The following is a 16,695-nucleotide window of genomic DNA, read 5'->3' on the forward strand; positions in this document are numbered from 1 at the left end:
TTAGCAGTAGGTCTTTGCCTCTATATAATTTCGTTGTTTAATCATGTTTATCATCAGTTTCAGGGACCCAGCTTAGACGAGTCAGTTGTATCTTGAGGAGACTAGTCCTTTCTTTCATGTTCCTGCCTGTTCACAGGGCCTCTTGATTCTCTCCTTTTCTTATCTTCACTCCACTTGCAGAATTTTATCACCTTATTTTCTTCTGTGGATTGCTTTTCATTCCTGGATACTCACAACCAGCCTCCCTTATACAGCAGATATGAGATCTTCTTTCTCTGGAATGCAGTTTTACTTTAAGATTCTCTTTTTCCTGAATTGTTCAGACTGATATTTATTATTCCATCCCACAATTCTGTATGTTTGGCCTGCTCTGTCTTGCCGTCATATTCGGTAAATGGAAGGTCGTATGTTTCTCACATGGACCAAGCTTCCTCCCTCAGACAGATTTGAGCCCACTTTCCCAAGACCAATCAGAAAATACAGGAAACTCCAGCTGTGTCTTACGGGTTTTTTTAATTCTGGTTATGTCAGGCTCTTTTGGCAAGCATAAAGGAAGAAGGGTATTGTTGCTGGAAAGATTTGATGAATATATTAGTTTATGCTCCAGGCTTTCTCATCTGGCACTGAGCCCAGGGTTTCTCACCCTGGTCACTACTGACATTTTAAGTCAGTTAATTCTTTGTTTTAGGGACCGTGGAATATATTGTAGGATGTTTAGTAGCATCCCTGGCCTCTACTACTAAGGTGCCTGTAGCACTGCTCCCTCGCCCAGTTGTGACACCCAAAAGCGTCCTCTGACATAGCCAAATGTCCTCTGAGGATAATATCAGCCCCAGTGAGAACCACTGGGTTAGAGGGAAAGCTGAATTCGTGTCACCTGACCTTCCTCTGATCAGTCTTAGTGTGCTGCCCGGCCAGCCCCAGCCAGTCGAGATGACGGAGCTGCTCTCAGTTGAAGCTTAACTAATATCAGGAGGTCAGCTTTACTGTTGACTCCTTATGGGACACTTGGATCTGTTCTTCTAACTAAAGTAAAATGAAAATCAGTGTTTCATTGTTTGCCAAAGGATAAGACACACTGTTGGCCTTATGTATTATTACATAAATCAACATGAGTCAGTCTGTGGTGTCAAAGCTCTCAAAAACCCATGGAAAGTCTTCTCAGGGGCAAGAGAAGTAGTCTTGGTAGGCTGGTAAGAATGGTCTGCTCTTCAGGGTAGGCACTTTTGAACCATACAGAGATGAGAGGGTAAACATCCAAAGCAGATTTATAAAACTTTTTCATACGAAAAGGATTTATATTTCCTTAGTACCGAAGTCCTATTCTAGAATCTTAGTTTGTACTTAGTTGTACAGTATGTCACAGACTTTTCTCTCAGCAGTTTCTTAAGTGACTTACTAAATAAGTTAAGAATAATCACAAATTGCCGTTTTCCTATCCTCTCTTTAGCTCTCTCTCTCTCATATTAAACCTTTGGCAACTGATCAGAATGCTGCTTCAGCATGATCATCTTTTTTCTGGCTTATAGATACATCTTATCTCCAGCTTTCCTTTTTGTAATATATTCTCATTTTCAAAAGCATCACTCCCAAATACATAAAAATTTCCTTTAATTAAAGAGAGAGTTGTATCCTCTGTGCCTATTGCCCATATTTGATTATGTTTCTATATGTGGGACCTAGGTTTCATCCAAGGAAAATAGTATATGAAATCTAAAAATAATTTGTACAATATGAGAACCTGTTTGGTTCTCAGGAGATTCAGGAATGGTCAAGTTCGTTGTTAAAGAGCTCTAGTTAGTAAATAACTGTTTCCCCTAAGCTTAGGGAATTTCTTCTTGAATCTGCTGTGCTTTCTGTTTTCAACAAGTAACTACATTTGATCAAAGAAATTGGCATCTGTGCCTAGCCTCCTGTCTATAGCCATCAGTATCACAGCTTGATTCTTTTATTTTGAAGAGAAGTAGACCGTAATCACGGTACTTACTGTAGGTTGAAATTCATCTCACTTCCTCTGTAAGTATTCCCAACATAGAAATTTTATCTTTTCCAATTATATTTAAAATGATGCTTGGGATAAAACCAAAATGGAAACCTCTTTTGCTAATCCACACTTTGGGAGAATCAGAATAATATAGTTCATTTCTTTTATTTTTTTGCTGTAGCCCTTTGAAAACAACAAAGTTTAACTTACTTGAGAAGTATTTTGATCTATTTACATTTCTTTAATTCAGACTTAGTCGGTTCAAATAAAGAGAAGGGACATGCCTCATCATTTTTAATTAATAATAAATTGCAAGTGAAAATTATTCCTTTGTTAGTGGTTTGACCTTTCCTTAGATAGCTTAAAGAGAAAGTTGAACTACATTTAATTTACCCTGACTTAAGAGAAAAAGTTGAATTCTGATTTGCCAAAAGACAGCCTTTTCCGGTTAATTGTATAGTTGTTTAATATAGTGTTCTAATCTGGAAATAAAGTTACATACTTTCTGAAATACCATATAGAAGAAAGAATTTTATATTGCATGGTATTTTTTATGTTAAACAATATTGTCTATTTCTTTTTGCTAGGTTGATGGGAATATGAGCAAAATTTATTGCCAAAACCTTTGCTTGTTAGCCAAGCTCTTCCTGGACCACAAAACGTTGTATTATGATGTTGAGCCATTCCTTTTTTATGTCCTTACAAAAAATGATGAAAAGGGCTGTCATCTGGTTGGATACTTCTCTAAGGTAAAACAAGAGCCAACATGACTTTTGTGTGTGTGTGTATGTGTGGGGTTTTTTTTTTAATGTTTTTGGTAGAACCCAATTCTCTGAACAAGGCTTTTTTATGACTGCAATTTGAATAAGTGACACGTGTTTCCAAAAAGCTCAAATGCTTGTTCAGAGCTCATTTAAAAAGACAAAAACAAAAACCATTGAGCCTAGGAGGTGTGTAGAGCACCTCCACACTATATTGTCTTGCCTGTCAACATCTATGTAACGTAATTGTTGCCTTGCAGACCATCTAGCGTCTGTGATTTTCTTAATTATTTTCTTTTCCACTCCAAGTGTTGTCAACATGAAGGTTTTGGTGTAATGGGGTATTTGAGAGACAATTCTCAATTCTCATTGACTTCACTCTGTGGTTAACACTGTCCCAATGAGTTAGAATGTTGGCATTTGGACAGTCAAACTGATATGATGATTGGTTTTACACTTTCCTCTCTTATTTTCTGTGCTGTTCTCTTCAGTTCTAAAGTGGACTCACCTTTAGAAAGCCTAAGTATTTATGTTTTGAGCTGATAGCCCAGGAGGTCCTTGATACATTGGATAAATACAGCTTGTCTTTTCCTGGTTGAGAGTGATTCTCTCATTTCTGTTCAAAGTCTTCTGAGAAACAATAATTCATGTGCATTCAAAGAAAACTGGGTTTGGAGGTGTTTCCTGGGTGATGACCTTAACTTTCCTTTCCCTTTTATTTATTTATTTTTTTAACCTTAACTTTTCTTTAGACACCTAGGAAATAGTTACATTTAGCAGGATAACATATAAACAGAAATGATAATTAGGAGACTTCCAGGCAAAAGATAAATCATTCAAACCCTTCATTTTATTTATTTTATAGTGTAGTTTCTTATATTAGGTAATAAGTAAAAGTAAATGAATTTGCTCTTGCATATTGGAAGTGCCAGTTTCATGGAGGATCAAAACATAGATATATATTATAGTACTTTACAAACTGGTTTTTCTAAACTTAAGAATTAACCCCAAAACCATAAAATAAGATAAAATAAGAACAAGTGGGCCTGGCAGGTGGCATGGTGATTAAGGGCACTGGATTCTCGCATGGCCGACCACAGATCAAGTCCTGGATCTGGCGACTTGTCTTCTGGGTAGAGCTACTTAAACTGTTGGTGGTAACTCTTGAAGTTCTTTGTCTGTTTTTTTGTTTTGTTTTAATTTTGCTAAAGGGTGCATGCTCTTCCCAGGGAGAAAGAGAGAAGTGGAAAGAGAGAGAGAGAGACCATTTCCTCAGGGGGAATGGTCACACTGCATTTTGGGATTTGGGCCTGCACACACATGCTTGCTTGTTTTTCAAGTCACAGGACAACACACTTGGCCCTGTGGGCCGCCTTAACCACCAAGCCAGAACCCTAGGCGGGTCCGACTTTCGCAGTTTTAGTCTCTGCCTCTCTTAGTCCCAGGGTGCCTAACATGTTACCCAAGACAAACAGCTTTTTTCATTTTATCACAATTTCTCCTATAGCACGGCAACAGCTACTGTCATTCCTTACTATTTCAGAATACTAATATTTTCTGGCAGTTTTGTAAAACAGAAATTGATCTGAAAAATAACCATATTAGAGGACTAGATGCCAATTAAACCATATTTGAATGTGTCATTGGGAATAGGGAGGACTCTGACCCTTCGGGATTATGCTTTAATTGAATTCTCAAGATCAGGATGAAGTCCTCTCTTGTATATGACTAAACAGGAAGGAACAAAGCAGTTATTTTATCCATAGACTAGAATTTAGCTAATCTAATCTAACAACGTCAACGGGGGAGAGGATCAACCCTTGGATTGGATTTCAAATAAAAAATTCCTGAAGTTGAGAATAGTTCTGGACAAAGAAAGGAATGGCATCAAGGATGCGTCTTTAACCCAGGGTACATCTGTTTTTACATAGAGTGACCCATTTGTCTGACTTTGCAAAGTAAGCTAATTATTTGCTGTGCACTTCCAGTGATGGACAACCCACCTTCTTAGGAAAACCGACACACATTATTGCTTCTTTCCCATTTTTTTAAAGTAAGCTCCACAGACAGCTATGAATATGTAAAATCTGAGAGTACATCTTTTCCACACACAAAAAAAATATCTTTAATTCTGCCCTGTAGGGTTTTTTCCACAACCATTTTCTGTGATCTTTCAAATAGGTTCATTAAAGATCTGGGTGTTCTGAAGTAATTCTTTAATGTGGTTAGTACCATTTGTGGTAAGTCTTATATGTGGTTTGTATTTGGCCAAAGCATTCACAACCTCAGAAGCCTTTTCCATATCTCTTTTATGTAGCTTTTGGTGGCTTCTGTGTATTCTGAATGAAATATTCTTGTTCTGATGCCACTTACCATAGAAATCACAAATTCCTCTTTAACTATAAAAGCTATTTCTCACCGTACTCGACCCAATCTTCCTCCTGGTTTAGTTAGTCGTGTTTTGGTCTCACTTTTGTTTGGAGACTTTATTTGGGTTTTCTTATTATTGTCTTTTTTTGTTTTGTTTTCCAGTTTGAAATATAGATTAATTATTTCTGTAGCTTTTCACTTTGAATTTTTATTAATAAGAAAAATCTATGTGCAAATCTCCCTGTATGTTTCCCTGGGACATTTGCTCAAAGGCAAATGAGAGATTGTTGTTGCAAAATTGTAAATTGTTATTTAGCAAGGTAGCTTGCTAAATCTTTACTTATTCCTCTGCATGACTCTCTGGATGTCGTTTTCTCCAATTCCCAGGTTATATGAGCAAAGAAAACATGTCTTCCATGCTGTCTGTTTTCTGCTTCATTTGGTTCACATTTCCTTGGATTCTTTATTCATTTTTTAATGGTACTGACTTTCAAGCATAAAGATGTAATTGAGAGGCATTCATGGAGTTGATGGTTTGTTGTTGGTTGATAGTTTGATTGATTAACACAGTAGGATTATTCTGCTTGTTCCTAACTAACCCATTGGCTCGCCTTAGTGGACTGTTTTACGAGGACAGTGGCAGGTGTGAGGAATTGCCCACTTCAACAGAGCTCTGACATACTTGATCTGTTTCTCCTTCCCTCAGGAAAAGCTTTGCCAGCAGAAGTATAATGTCTCCTGCATAATGATCATGCCCCAGCACCAAAGGCAAGGATTTGGACGGTTTCTCATTGATTTCAGTAAGTGAAGTGCTTTATTTACTTTCATGATCCGGAGAGCTGATGGCCGGTACAGGAAACAGTAACACAAAAAACTTTATTTAACCTACTTTGTTGCTTTTATCAATAGATAATGGCTTTCCTATTTATATTTACACAGGTTAGAAAATCTTCCTCCTGTGGAAATTTTACTGTTGCGCAGTTATTGTACTCTAGGAAATCGAGACTAGATCTCGGCAGTGGCACTAGCTCACAAAGCCATTACCCTGAATGAACTGGCAGAATTACATTCAATTCTGTGGTACTCGTGTTCATTAGCACCAAAAGAGGCAATTATTTGTGATTAAAGCCAATGGAAGTGTTATTTAAAAGGATTTTCAGCTTTCTAAAATTCTGCCTATAATCTTGTATAGTACAGAGCAGGAAAGGGATATTTCCATTTAGAAAAACAATTCTTTCAGTATCCCATACTGAGCCTTTCTGGTTGAAATAATTCTTACCTTGTTTTGCTGATTTCTCTTTTCTATGTCAGAAATTATTACAGCGTTTATATCTAGAAGTTTCTCCCAAAATGTATACATATACACTTGTATCTTCTGTGTCTCCTCAATTAAAACTAGAATAATACATAAAAGTATACACAGGCTGTTGTTTAAACAATATATTTTTGTTTCTCCTTGTGTATATTGTACTGGCCTTATAACTATAGTGTTAAGACTATATTTGGAGGGACCAGTATATGGCGTTATGGTTACATCACTGTACTCCCACATAGCTGACCAGGAGTCCTGGACCCAGCAGCTTAAAACTCACACCAGGTGTGTGTGCATGCATGCCCAAAATCCTAAGAGGAACATGGAGGAGAAGGGATTGTGGAGTGGCCATCCCCCCCGGGGGTGATAACTTGCTTTCTGTCTCTGTCTTAACACTTTCACAAAAAACTCTCAATAAAAAAAAAAAAAAAAAAGAATGTAGTCTTTGGAGAATTGATTCAGAGTATCTACATAAGAAGACCAGATATCCCATGATAATAGTAATTTCTGACCATGTAAAATCATGTCAGTAGGAATGATGTGCTTCTTGATTCACCAGATTGGAATTTGCCTGATTATTAACTGAAAAAAGGAAAATTTGGGACATTGCATAATCTTCATACAGTGCATCAAATGTAAAAACTAGTGTAAATGTGCTCACAGAAAACCATAAAGAAATAACACTCTAAATCTGCATTATTAGATATCAAAGTACTAAAACCTGAAACATAAAATAACTGCATAGCAGTTTGGGGCTAATTTGTATAATTTATTGACAGTGAAGTATATCATTCTTTTAAAAGACATACTTTTTTTTTTTTTTGGAGAGATTTTCACTGTAGGGCGCGTGCGCTCGCCAGACAGACAGACATAGAGACAGAAAGCGAGAAATCACCCCCCAGGGGGGATGGTCACGCTGCAATCCCTTCTCCTCCATTCTCCTCTCGGGATCTTGGGCACGCACGCACACGCACCCGGCGTGAGTTTTAAGCCACCGGGTCCGGGACGTGAACCGCGGTCGACTACGTGGGAGTCCAGCGACATAGCCATTACGCTAACTGCTGGTTCCCTAAAAGACATACTTTTGATGGATTATTTTTATGTAACATTCTGATTCATTATCCTATTCTTTCCTAACCTAATTATCCAGGAAAGTAGCCATCTATTCCAAAGAAGACCATCTTGTCAGGAGTTACCATTTTTATTTTGTAGTGTTCTAACTGTACTCAGTCCTAAAGGTAAAACCAATTGTCTTGCTCTGGATTTCTTTGTGGCTACCATTCTTAAATTGATTACAAATGTTATACTTTTTGATACGCATAGCAGCCATTCAATCCTTACAGAATAAGGCAGACTGCTTTTTAAAAAAGATTTATTTACTTAATTTTTATTTATTCATTCATTTATTTTCATTTGACCAGAGAGAGACACACAGAGAGAAAGGGAAAGTGAGAAAGCAAGCCACCAGGTCCAGTACTCGAACCATTGTTGGCCATGTGGGATTATCCAGCACCTTAACCACCACGCCACCTGCTGACCCCAAGGCAGACTTCTTAACTCAGTATTTAAAATCTTCCAATATGTAGTTCTTGCCTATTTTAGACTTTTAAAAAATCTATTAATCTCCTTTTCCTCAGATATTCTTAGCATGTTCCCAAACCTTCACTCTTTGTCTATATGGTCCCTTTCTTTCTTTACTTTTTTAAAGAATTATTTTATTTAACTTTATTTATTTACTTATTTTAATTTGACCAGAGAGGAACAGAGAGCAGAGAGAGAGAGAGGAGAATGTTGAGAAGCAAGCCACCAGGTCCAGCAACCTGGTCACCCATGTGGGAGTCCAGCGTCCTTACCCACCACGCCACCTGCTGGCCTCTATAGTCCCGTTCTTGACATGACAACTTTTTTCTTTCCCAGCCTCTGTCTAAGTCTTACCCATTGTGAAGAACCAGCTCAAGGGCCTCCTTCTGATCCTACCTCCTGGAGTTTTATCAGGTTGCTGGGAAAGTTATGACATGTTTTTCTATGCAAAAATGTATCATGACATTCCCCACAACCCAATATTTCATACCCTTCTTGGCTTCATATTCTCTGTCACACTTAAACTCTATTCACTCTTGCATGGTAATTAACTGGTGTAAGGACATACTTCCAACTTATTGTAAACTCCCTGAATACCTTCTTTTTTATATTCAGTAGGACAGTTCCCTCTGTAATGTACATTTTTGTAGATATGAGTTGAATTCACAAAGTGAAATGATCACTATTTACAATGATTTTCTACTTAAAATTTAAAAGGGACTGGTACTTCCCAGGTAAAAATCCAAGATCTAAATGCAGTAGCTTTGCATTTGTACAGCACGATCTGATACTAAGACCTTCTACATGAGAGAACAATCCAGGTAACAAAGGCATTCCCTTCAAATGCCAAATCTTTATTTCAACCCCTGTAGTGAAAAACTGTATTAGCGTCTATCTTGTTTTTTTTGTTGTTGTTGTTGTTTGTTTGTTTTATGACAGTTGTTTATTTGTTTATTTATTCTAAAAACAGGGTCTCACCATGTTGCAATCCACTTGCCCCCACTTCCCAACTAGCTAGGATTATAGGTGTGTGCCACTATACCTGCGTACTTAGGTTGGGCCAGAATCTACTCGGACCTCCCATGTGGTCTCATCCTCTGAGTAGCACTGTCTTAACAGCATGTGCCACCACAGCTGACCCTGTCTTACATTTTTAAACAAAAACTATGAAACACAATGGAACCTGTACTGAATGGCCCAGGGCCATCACAATGAATGCTGACCATAAGGATGCAACCAGGCAGTGTGGTGCTGAGAGTGTGGTGCTGAGAGTGTGGTTTTAGGTTTTCTCTTTCCTGTATCCTTGGCATTGCCTCTGCATTGGAATAAGAAAGATTTGAATAAAGTTGAGAGGGGGTTGGTGTTATTCCCATAAAGAAGAGCAGATTGAAGAATAACTTTATTATAACACTCAAAAGTAAATCGGAACTTGGGACCAGCAGTTACCGTAATGGCTATGTTGCTGGACTGCCACATAGCCGACTGCAGTTCGAGTCTTAGACCGGGTGGCTTAAACTCACGCCAGGCGCGTGTGTGTGTGTGCCCAAGATCCCAAGAGGAGAATGGAGGAGAAGGGATTGCGGCGTGGCCATCCCCCCTGGGGGTTGGTTTCTCGCTTTCTGTCTCTCTATCTCTCTCTGTCTGGCGAACGCGTGCACCCTATAGCAAAAACCTCTCCAAAAAAAAAAAAAAAAGTAAATGGAAATTGGTGTAAACTCAATAGAAATTCAATTTAAAACCAAAAGGATTCTTTGGCTACGAAAGTTTTAAAGAAGATAGAGTAGGCTGCTAAAAAGATTGATAGCATCTCCTCCTTAGGAGTTACTTAAAATAATGGTAGATATCTTTCCAGAACGATTTAGATCCAATCTTTTGCTGAGGGAAGGGATGAATCACCTGACCTTTTATAATCTTTTTTGACCTCATAATTTAGAGCCTGGAGAAAGAAAGATAACCAGGGTTGTCGGTTTTCTAAAAGCTGCTGTGTTTTTGTTTTTTTTTTTTAAAGAGAACTTTAATAGTTAGATTTATTTCTATTTCATACATGAATCTGGGATCTTTGGTTAGCATTGTATTTTCAGTAAGTCGAATGCAGTTATAAAATAGGAAAATCTTTGTTTTGCCTATAATAATTGCTAGTTTAGCAAGCCAAACAAGATACCACCAAGGAGAAAGCTATAGCTTCCCACTTGACCTCTGGATCCCTGGCATGGGTGAATTTAACATTGCGTATATAAAGAATGGTGAATACAAGGCTTTGGACACTGTCCTCTAGAATGGTCAAGAGAGGTGGAATGGTCATCCATGGGACCAAATGTTGCCCTCAGAGTAAACTGTTTGTCTCTTGCTTCTTAAGACTGCTTGACTGGGGTTTGTCAGAACAGGGCTTCCCCGGAGATCACTGGCAGAATTTGGCTGGGTGACTAAAGGGCAGCAACTCCCAGCCCACTCATAACTACCTCCTAGGTTCTGTGACTCTTTGCCCAAAACTTAAGTGGGTGGAAAAGAAGATTGACGGTCTTGAGTTAAAGTTGATACCGTATTTCTTCATCCTGCATTCTGGGATTCCACCTCTTTTTCATCTGAAGATTTTTAAGTCCTTTCTAGCTCTGTGTTCTCCCCTGCTTGCCAACCATTCCTACCAGACATCTCGAGACTTCAGAGAAGCTCACTTCCCACAGAATATTTGCATGTCCTGCTTTAGAGCCTCCCACAGCATCACCAAGGGACCGGGATACCAGAGTGTTCCTTCCTGGGCCCTGGCCTGCCTGCTGCCATACCTTATCCATCTCACTGTTCTTTTCTTTAATTCTGAAATAATTTTAGATGTAGAAAGAAGTTTTAAAAATAATACCAAGAATTTCCATAATTTTCTACCCAGATTCCCCAGATGGTAACATTTTATCATATCTGCTTTCTGCTTTGTAATTCTCAGTTTCTCTCAGTGTGTGTGTGTGTGTGTGTGTGTGTGTGTGTGTGTGTGTGTATTATATGTATATTATATATGTATGTGTGTATATATAACAAATGTTAATTTATATAATTTTTTTCAGAACCGTTTAGGAGTAAACTGTACACTTACCCCTAAATATTGCGGTGCCTTGTCGACAAAGGTGCTCTCATACAGAATCACAATACAAATGATCAAATTAGGAAATTAATGTTCAGGTCAGATGTTGGTGCAGTAGTAATACAGTACTCTAGAAGGCTGACCCACATGGGAAGGTTCTGGGCACTCAGCTGCCCATGATCTGGGGCTGGCTGAAGCTGGGGGTGGATTGTGGTATCCATACCCCATTGTGGGTGCTTGTCTCTCTCTCTCTCTCTTTCTCTCTCTCTCTCTCTCTATTTCTCTAATGAAAGGAAAAAAGAAACTTAAAAAGAACGAAACTACTACTGATTTAGTACAACTAATCTATGTACCTTGTTCAAATTTCAAATTTTGCCTGTTTTTATTACAAAAAAATTATCCCAGTCCAGGACCACATGTTGTATTTGGTTATTATGTCTATTGAATCTCATTGAATTTGGTTTGATGTAATTTTTTGGTTTTGCTTTGTTTTTCATTACTTTGATATTTTTAAAGTGTACAGGCCACTTATTTTGTAATGTCCCTCAATTTGGGTTTATCTGAGTTTTCCTCATGATTATATTCAGATTGTACCTTTTTGGGCAGAAATACCATTGAAGTGATATTACGTCCTTCATCATACCTTATCAGTGTATCTTCACTGTATCAGTGTATCCTTCAGTGTATCTTACCAGGGCCACAGGATGTATATTCGTCCATTACTAGGTTCAGATGGTAACTGCATGGTTTCTTCATTGTAGAGTCACTGCTTTCCCCTTTATAATTAGTAATTTTTCGGTAAGAAGATACTTTGAGATTAGGTAAAAATCCCATTTCTCATCCGCTTTAACTTACAGTTTTAGCTTTCGTTTATGTTTCTTGTCTAAAATAATTATTCTATGGTAGTACCAAATGGTAGTTTTCTAATCCCATTGTTTTCTTCTACTTATTGGTTGTCATTGTATAAGGAAGAACTTTCTCTTCTTCCCCATTTAATTATTCATACATTTACTTACATTTTTTTTTCTTTCTTTCTTTCTTTCTTTGGAGAGGTTTTTGCTGTAGGGCGCGTGCGCTCACCAGACAGACAGAGAGAGACAGAGAGAGAGAAAGCGAGAAATCACCCCCCAGGGAGGATGGCCACGCCGCAATCCCTTCTCCTCCATTCTCCTCTCAGGATCTTGGGCATGCACGCACATGTGCCCGGCATGAGGTTAAGCCACCAGGCCCGGGACTCGAACGCGGTCGACTATGTGGGAGTCCAGCAGCATAGCCATTACACTAACTGCTGGTCCCACATTTATTTATACTGTTAACTACTCAGGTTTTGGGGGTTTTTTCCCTATGGTATAACTAATCTATATTATACTTATGTAGCAGTCATAGTATGTTATGTGTACTTTTAGTTGTTCTGGACTCTGATTGGCTAGGTGATGGGTAAGCAGATAATAACTTGTTTTTTTTTTTTTTTTCCTCAGCTCTCCAGAGCTAGAACCCTGCCTGATGAGCAGGATTCACAATTTGTCTTAAGAGGCTTTAACCCAGGAGAGAGTAAGGAAAAACCAGATGATTCAACGGTAGATAGGAGAACAGCGTGCCAGGTGGTGGCGGGAGAGGTTGACATCATTGTTCATATGTGTGTTTATGTTTATCTGAATTCCAAACTGGAGGGCAGAGGAGGATGAGAAAAAGTCACTTCCTTCACAGTGAGTCAAAGTACCAACAGTCCTGCCAAAGGAACTGGCATGTATAGCATATTCGACATATGACTAACTGTAAAAGAAATTCTAGGTAGATTAAAGACTTAGGTGACTAGGGCTGGCAGGTGGCGTGGTGGTTAAAGACGCTGGACTCCCACATGGCCAACCACAGTTCATGTCCTGGACCTGGTGGCTTACTTTCTGTCTCTCTTTCTCTCTTTCTATCTGCCTGACAAAACCGGAAAATAATAATAATAAAATAAAGTTAAATAAAATAACTCTTTTTTTTTTCTTTTTTTTTTTTTTTTTTTTTTTTTTTTTTTTTTTACAAAAAGGACTTAGGTGATTAACCAACACAGAAACAGTAAAATCTAGAAGGAAAAATAAATATTTATCTGCTCTTTGGATGGTCAAGGACATCCTAAGCGTCAAAGCAGTGGAAGAAATCATGAAAGAATATGCAGATGCACTTGACTATATCAAAAAGCAAACATATTTGCTTGGCAAAGATGTTTACAACAAATATGCTGAGCAAAGGTTTGATATCCGTAGCATTTAAACAAATACAGAAGAAAGGTTTGACAGCATTGAAACGTAAAAATAAAAGAAAAATGGGCAGAGAAACAGAATGTGCAGGGAAGGTCAGTCAACGGAGACAGCAATATTGCTGATGATTACTGAGTGACCAAGTGTGGCCATCACTTTTCTAAGAGTCCTGCATGTATTGGCTCATTCAGTTCTCACCACATCAGCTGGGAGGTATGCTTTTAACCTCATCCTGTAGGTGATGAAATTGAGGCATAGTTACATACATGGCAAGTAGCACAGCTGCAGTTGAACCCAGGCACTTTGACTCTTAGCCCCTACACTCCAACATCTATCAAGTACAATTGGCTAATTCAAATATGAATAAAAGTGATGGTGATTTAGAAATGCAAATTTGAAATAACTGCAAGATTTTAATTTTTGCCTACCACATTAGCAAAGACTTTAGAATTTACATTTGTCCTTCACAATGTCATAACTTACAATAGGAAAAAATCTGAAACAGCCTTGATAGTCAAAGGTAAGAGAGGACCATTCCCCTGAAAAACTTATGATACATCTATATAATAGAATATTTTTAGCCATTAAGAATTATATTCTGGGGAACCAGCAGTTGGCGTAATGGCTATGTCGCTGGGCTCCCACGTAGTCGACCGTGGTTCGCATCCCAGACCCGGTGGCTTGAAACTCACACCGGGTGCGTGTGCGTGCGTGCCCAAGATCCCGAGAGGAGAATGGAGGAGAAGGGATTGAGGTGTGACCATGCCCTCTGGGGAGTGATTTCTCGCTTTCTGTCTCTAATGTCTCTCTCTGTCTGTCTGGCGAGCCCACATGCCATATAGCGAAAATCTCAAATATATATATTTTGGTGATTAGCAGTTGGTGTAATGGCTCTGTTGCTGGACTCCCATGTAGTCGGCTGCAGTTCAAGTCCCGGACCCAGTGTCTTAAATTCATGCCACGGGCATCTGCGTGCGTGCCCAGGATCCCAAGAGGAAAATGGAGGAGAAGGGATTGCAGCGTGGCCATCCACCCTGGGGGGTGATTTCTCGCTTTCTGTCTCTCTGTCTCTCTCTTTCTTTCTAGCGAGTGCACATGCCCTATTGCAAAAACCTCTTTAAAAAAAGAATTATGTTCTGAAGAAATTTCCACATTACCTCTAGGATTAGAATTACAGGCAGTTTTTATGTTATTTATACTTTCTCCTGTAACTAACAAGAAAATGAAGAAGCACCACCCAGTGAAGACCTAGCTTTGTCCATTGACAACATGAATGCGTGGAAATGAGGCAGGTACTTTTCTGCATGTTCTGAAGCAAGTGTAACACTGGTGCAGAATGGTGCTCAGTAAATACTGGATAACGAACGTAACGAGTGCAACTCCCTGTGTTTACATTGCTCTCACTGTGTGATTAGGCATTTCCACGAAGTCACAGCTCAGCAGGGGTCTGTGTTAGAGGGAACCACTGAGATTTATGGGCATGTGGTAGTGGCTGAAACCATAGATGAGGAAGTGGGTAACCAGGGAGAAATGTGTAGAGGAAACAGGGCCAAGGATGGAATTCTGGAAGCTTTAACATCTAACGAGCTAATAGAGAATGAAGAGCTCATCACAGAAATTGAAAAAAGTGCAGAAATTGGAAGAAAATTGGGGGAGAGTCATGTCAGGAAAACCAGGTCAGCATTTCAGCAGCAACAATAGCAGTAATCATAATCATAGCTGACATTACTAGAGCACTTGCCACATGGCAGGCATTATCACCCGAATTTCACACATTAGCTCCCTCAGTCCTCACGTAGACCCTAGGGACTTGGTTACTGTTATCGTCTTTTGGGGCACAGAGACAGTAAGAAATATGTATAATATCATCCCCAGCCAGTACTCAGTGTCCCAGAGAAAAGGTGTTAAGTATGTTTTGGAGGGCAATATGGAAGTGGGATTAAAAGAAATAGATCCAAAGAGCTTGACAGTGAAGAAGGCACGGGAAGACAATAGAGAGGCAGGACGTTAGTGAGAAACAGATATGGCTTATTACCTGTTGATGATGACATGTATAGTATTCTCAAGTGGATTGGTCTGAGAAGTATTTCATGATGGGTAAAGTCTTTTTACAAGCAAAATGAGAAATAGTGATTGACTGTTTTAAAAAATAATTAGAATAATAATAATAATTGGGAAAAATCGTAGAAAAGATATTGAATGTCGAAGCGGGGAGATTAATATCTCTGTATTGACTGACATGCATGGCATTCCCTTTTGAAAAAGCAATATAATACACTATAAAGTTATATGTAATCCAATGTAATATAAAGAAGATTATGATGATAATAAAAATAAAAATTAAAAAAAAAAGAAGGCACGGGAAGGTGCTTATTTTTGTTTCTAAGCTAGAGATGGGAATATTTGTGTATATGGGGTGGGGTCTTCATAAAATTCATGGAAATCCATATTTTGAAAAAGTATGCATGTTTCAAAAATCCTTTTTTTTTTAGAGAGGTTTTCACTATAGGGCGCGTGTGCTTGCCAGACAGAGAGAGACATAGAGACAGAAAGCGAGAAATCACCCCCCAGGGGGGATGGTCACGCCTCAATCCCTTCTCCTCCATTCTCCTCTCGGGATCTTGGGCACGCACGCACACGCGCCCGGCGTGAGTTTTAAGCTGCCAGGTCCGGGACGCAAACCATGGTCGACTACGTGGGAGTCCAGCGATATAGCCATTACACTAACTGCTGGTTCCCAGGATTCTAAATCTTACGTGAACTTTTTCTTCTTTGTTTTAGCCTTAGCTAAATTTTGGAGGAGGAGGTACATGTAACTAAAACTACAAAGGATAAATGATAATTGGCCAAAGTATACAAACTTCTGTCCTACAAATTTTTGAAACTAGCAGGTCTTTTTCTAATTTTTTAATTATTAATGTCAAATTTAGCAATTAAAATAGCAGTTAGCTGGACATGTAGGCATTTTTCAAATTAGTATCCATTTATAAAATTATAAAAATTTTTCAACAGGTTTAAATCTTGGCTTTTTTTTATTCACTATTAAAAAACAGTGTATTGTCTCAGTGTTGTTCTTCCTAGAACAAGACTGTAAGCATAGAAAGAGTGATTGAATAAATTAGGCACTTCAGGAAATCTCCTTTCATTTTTCAGTGATCTATGTTGAAAGTTTTCACCTGGACTTTCAGGCGGTCTCTGCATTATTTAAAACTGAGTCTGTAATTAGTGTGTGTTGCTTTAAGGTGGGTGCGGTCGGGCTAGTTTGTACCTCCAGGTTATGAGCTTGATTCATGTCTTAAGTGTGATTATCAATGTCCTAACATTTATTCCCTTTTCTTTTTATTTTTTAATTGCTTATTTATTTTTATTTA

At 38.6% G+C, this 16,695-nt stretch overlaps 1 protein-coding gene across 1 annotated transcript in view; it reads left to right on the forward strand.

Annotated features, from left to right (window-relative positions):
• Positions 1–16,695, forward strand: part of KAT6B (lysine acetyltransferase 6B) — a 246,977-nt gene that overhangs the window by 197,469 nt on the left and 32,813 nt on the right. Inside the window, 2 exon segments of the mRNA XM_006159544.3 lie at positions 2,572–2,733; positions 5,822–5,915. Of these exon segments, the coding sequence (XP_006159606.1) occupies positions 2,572–2,733; positions 5,822–5,915 (256 nt within the window).

The sequence above is a fragment of the Tupaia chinensis genome, unplaced genomic scaffold (assembly GCF_000334495.1).
Source record: "Tupaia chinensis unplaced genomic scaffold, TupChi_1.0 Scaffold000635_1, whole genome shotgun sequence".
Classification (NCBI taxonomy): Eukaryota; Metazoa; Chordata; class Mammalia; order Scandentia; family Tupaiidae; genus Tupaia; species Tupaia belangeri.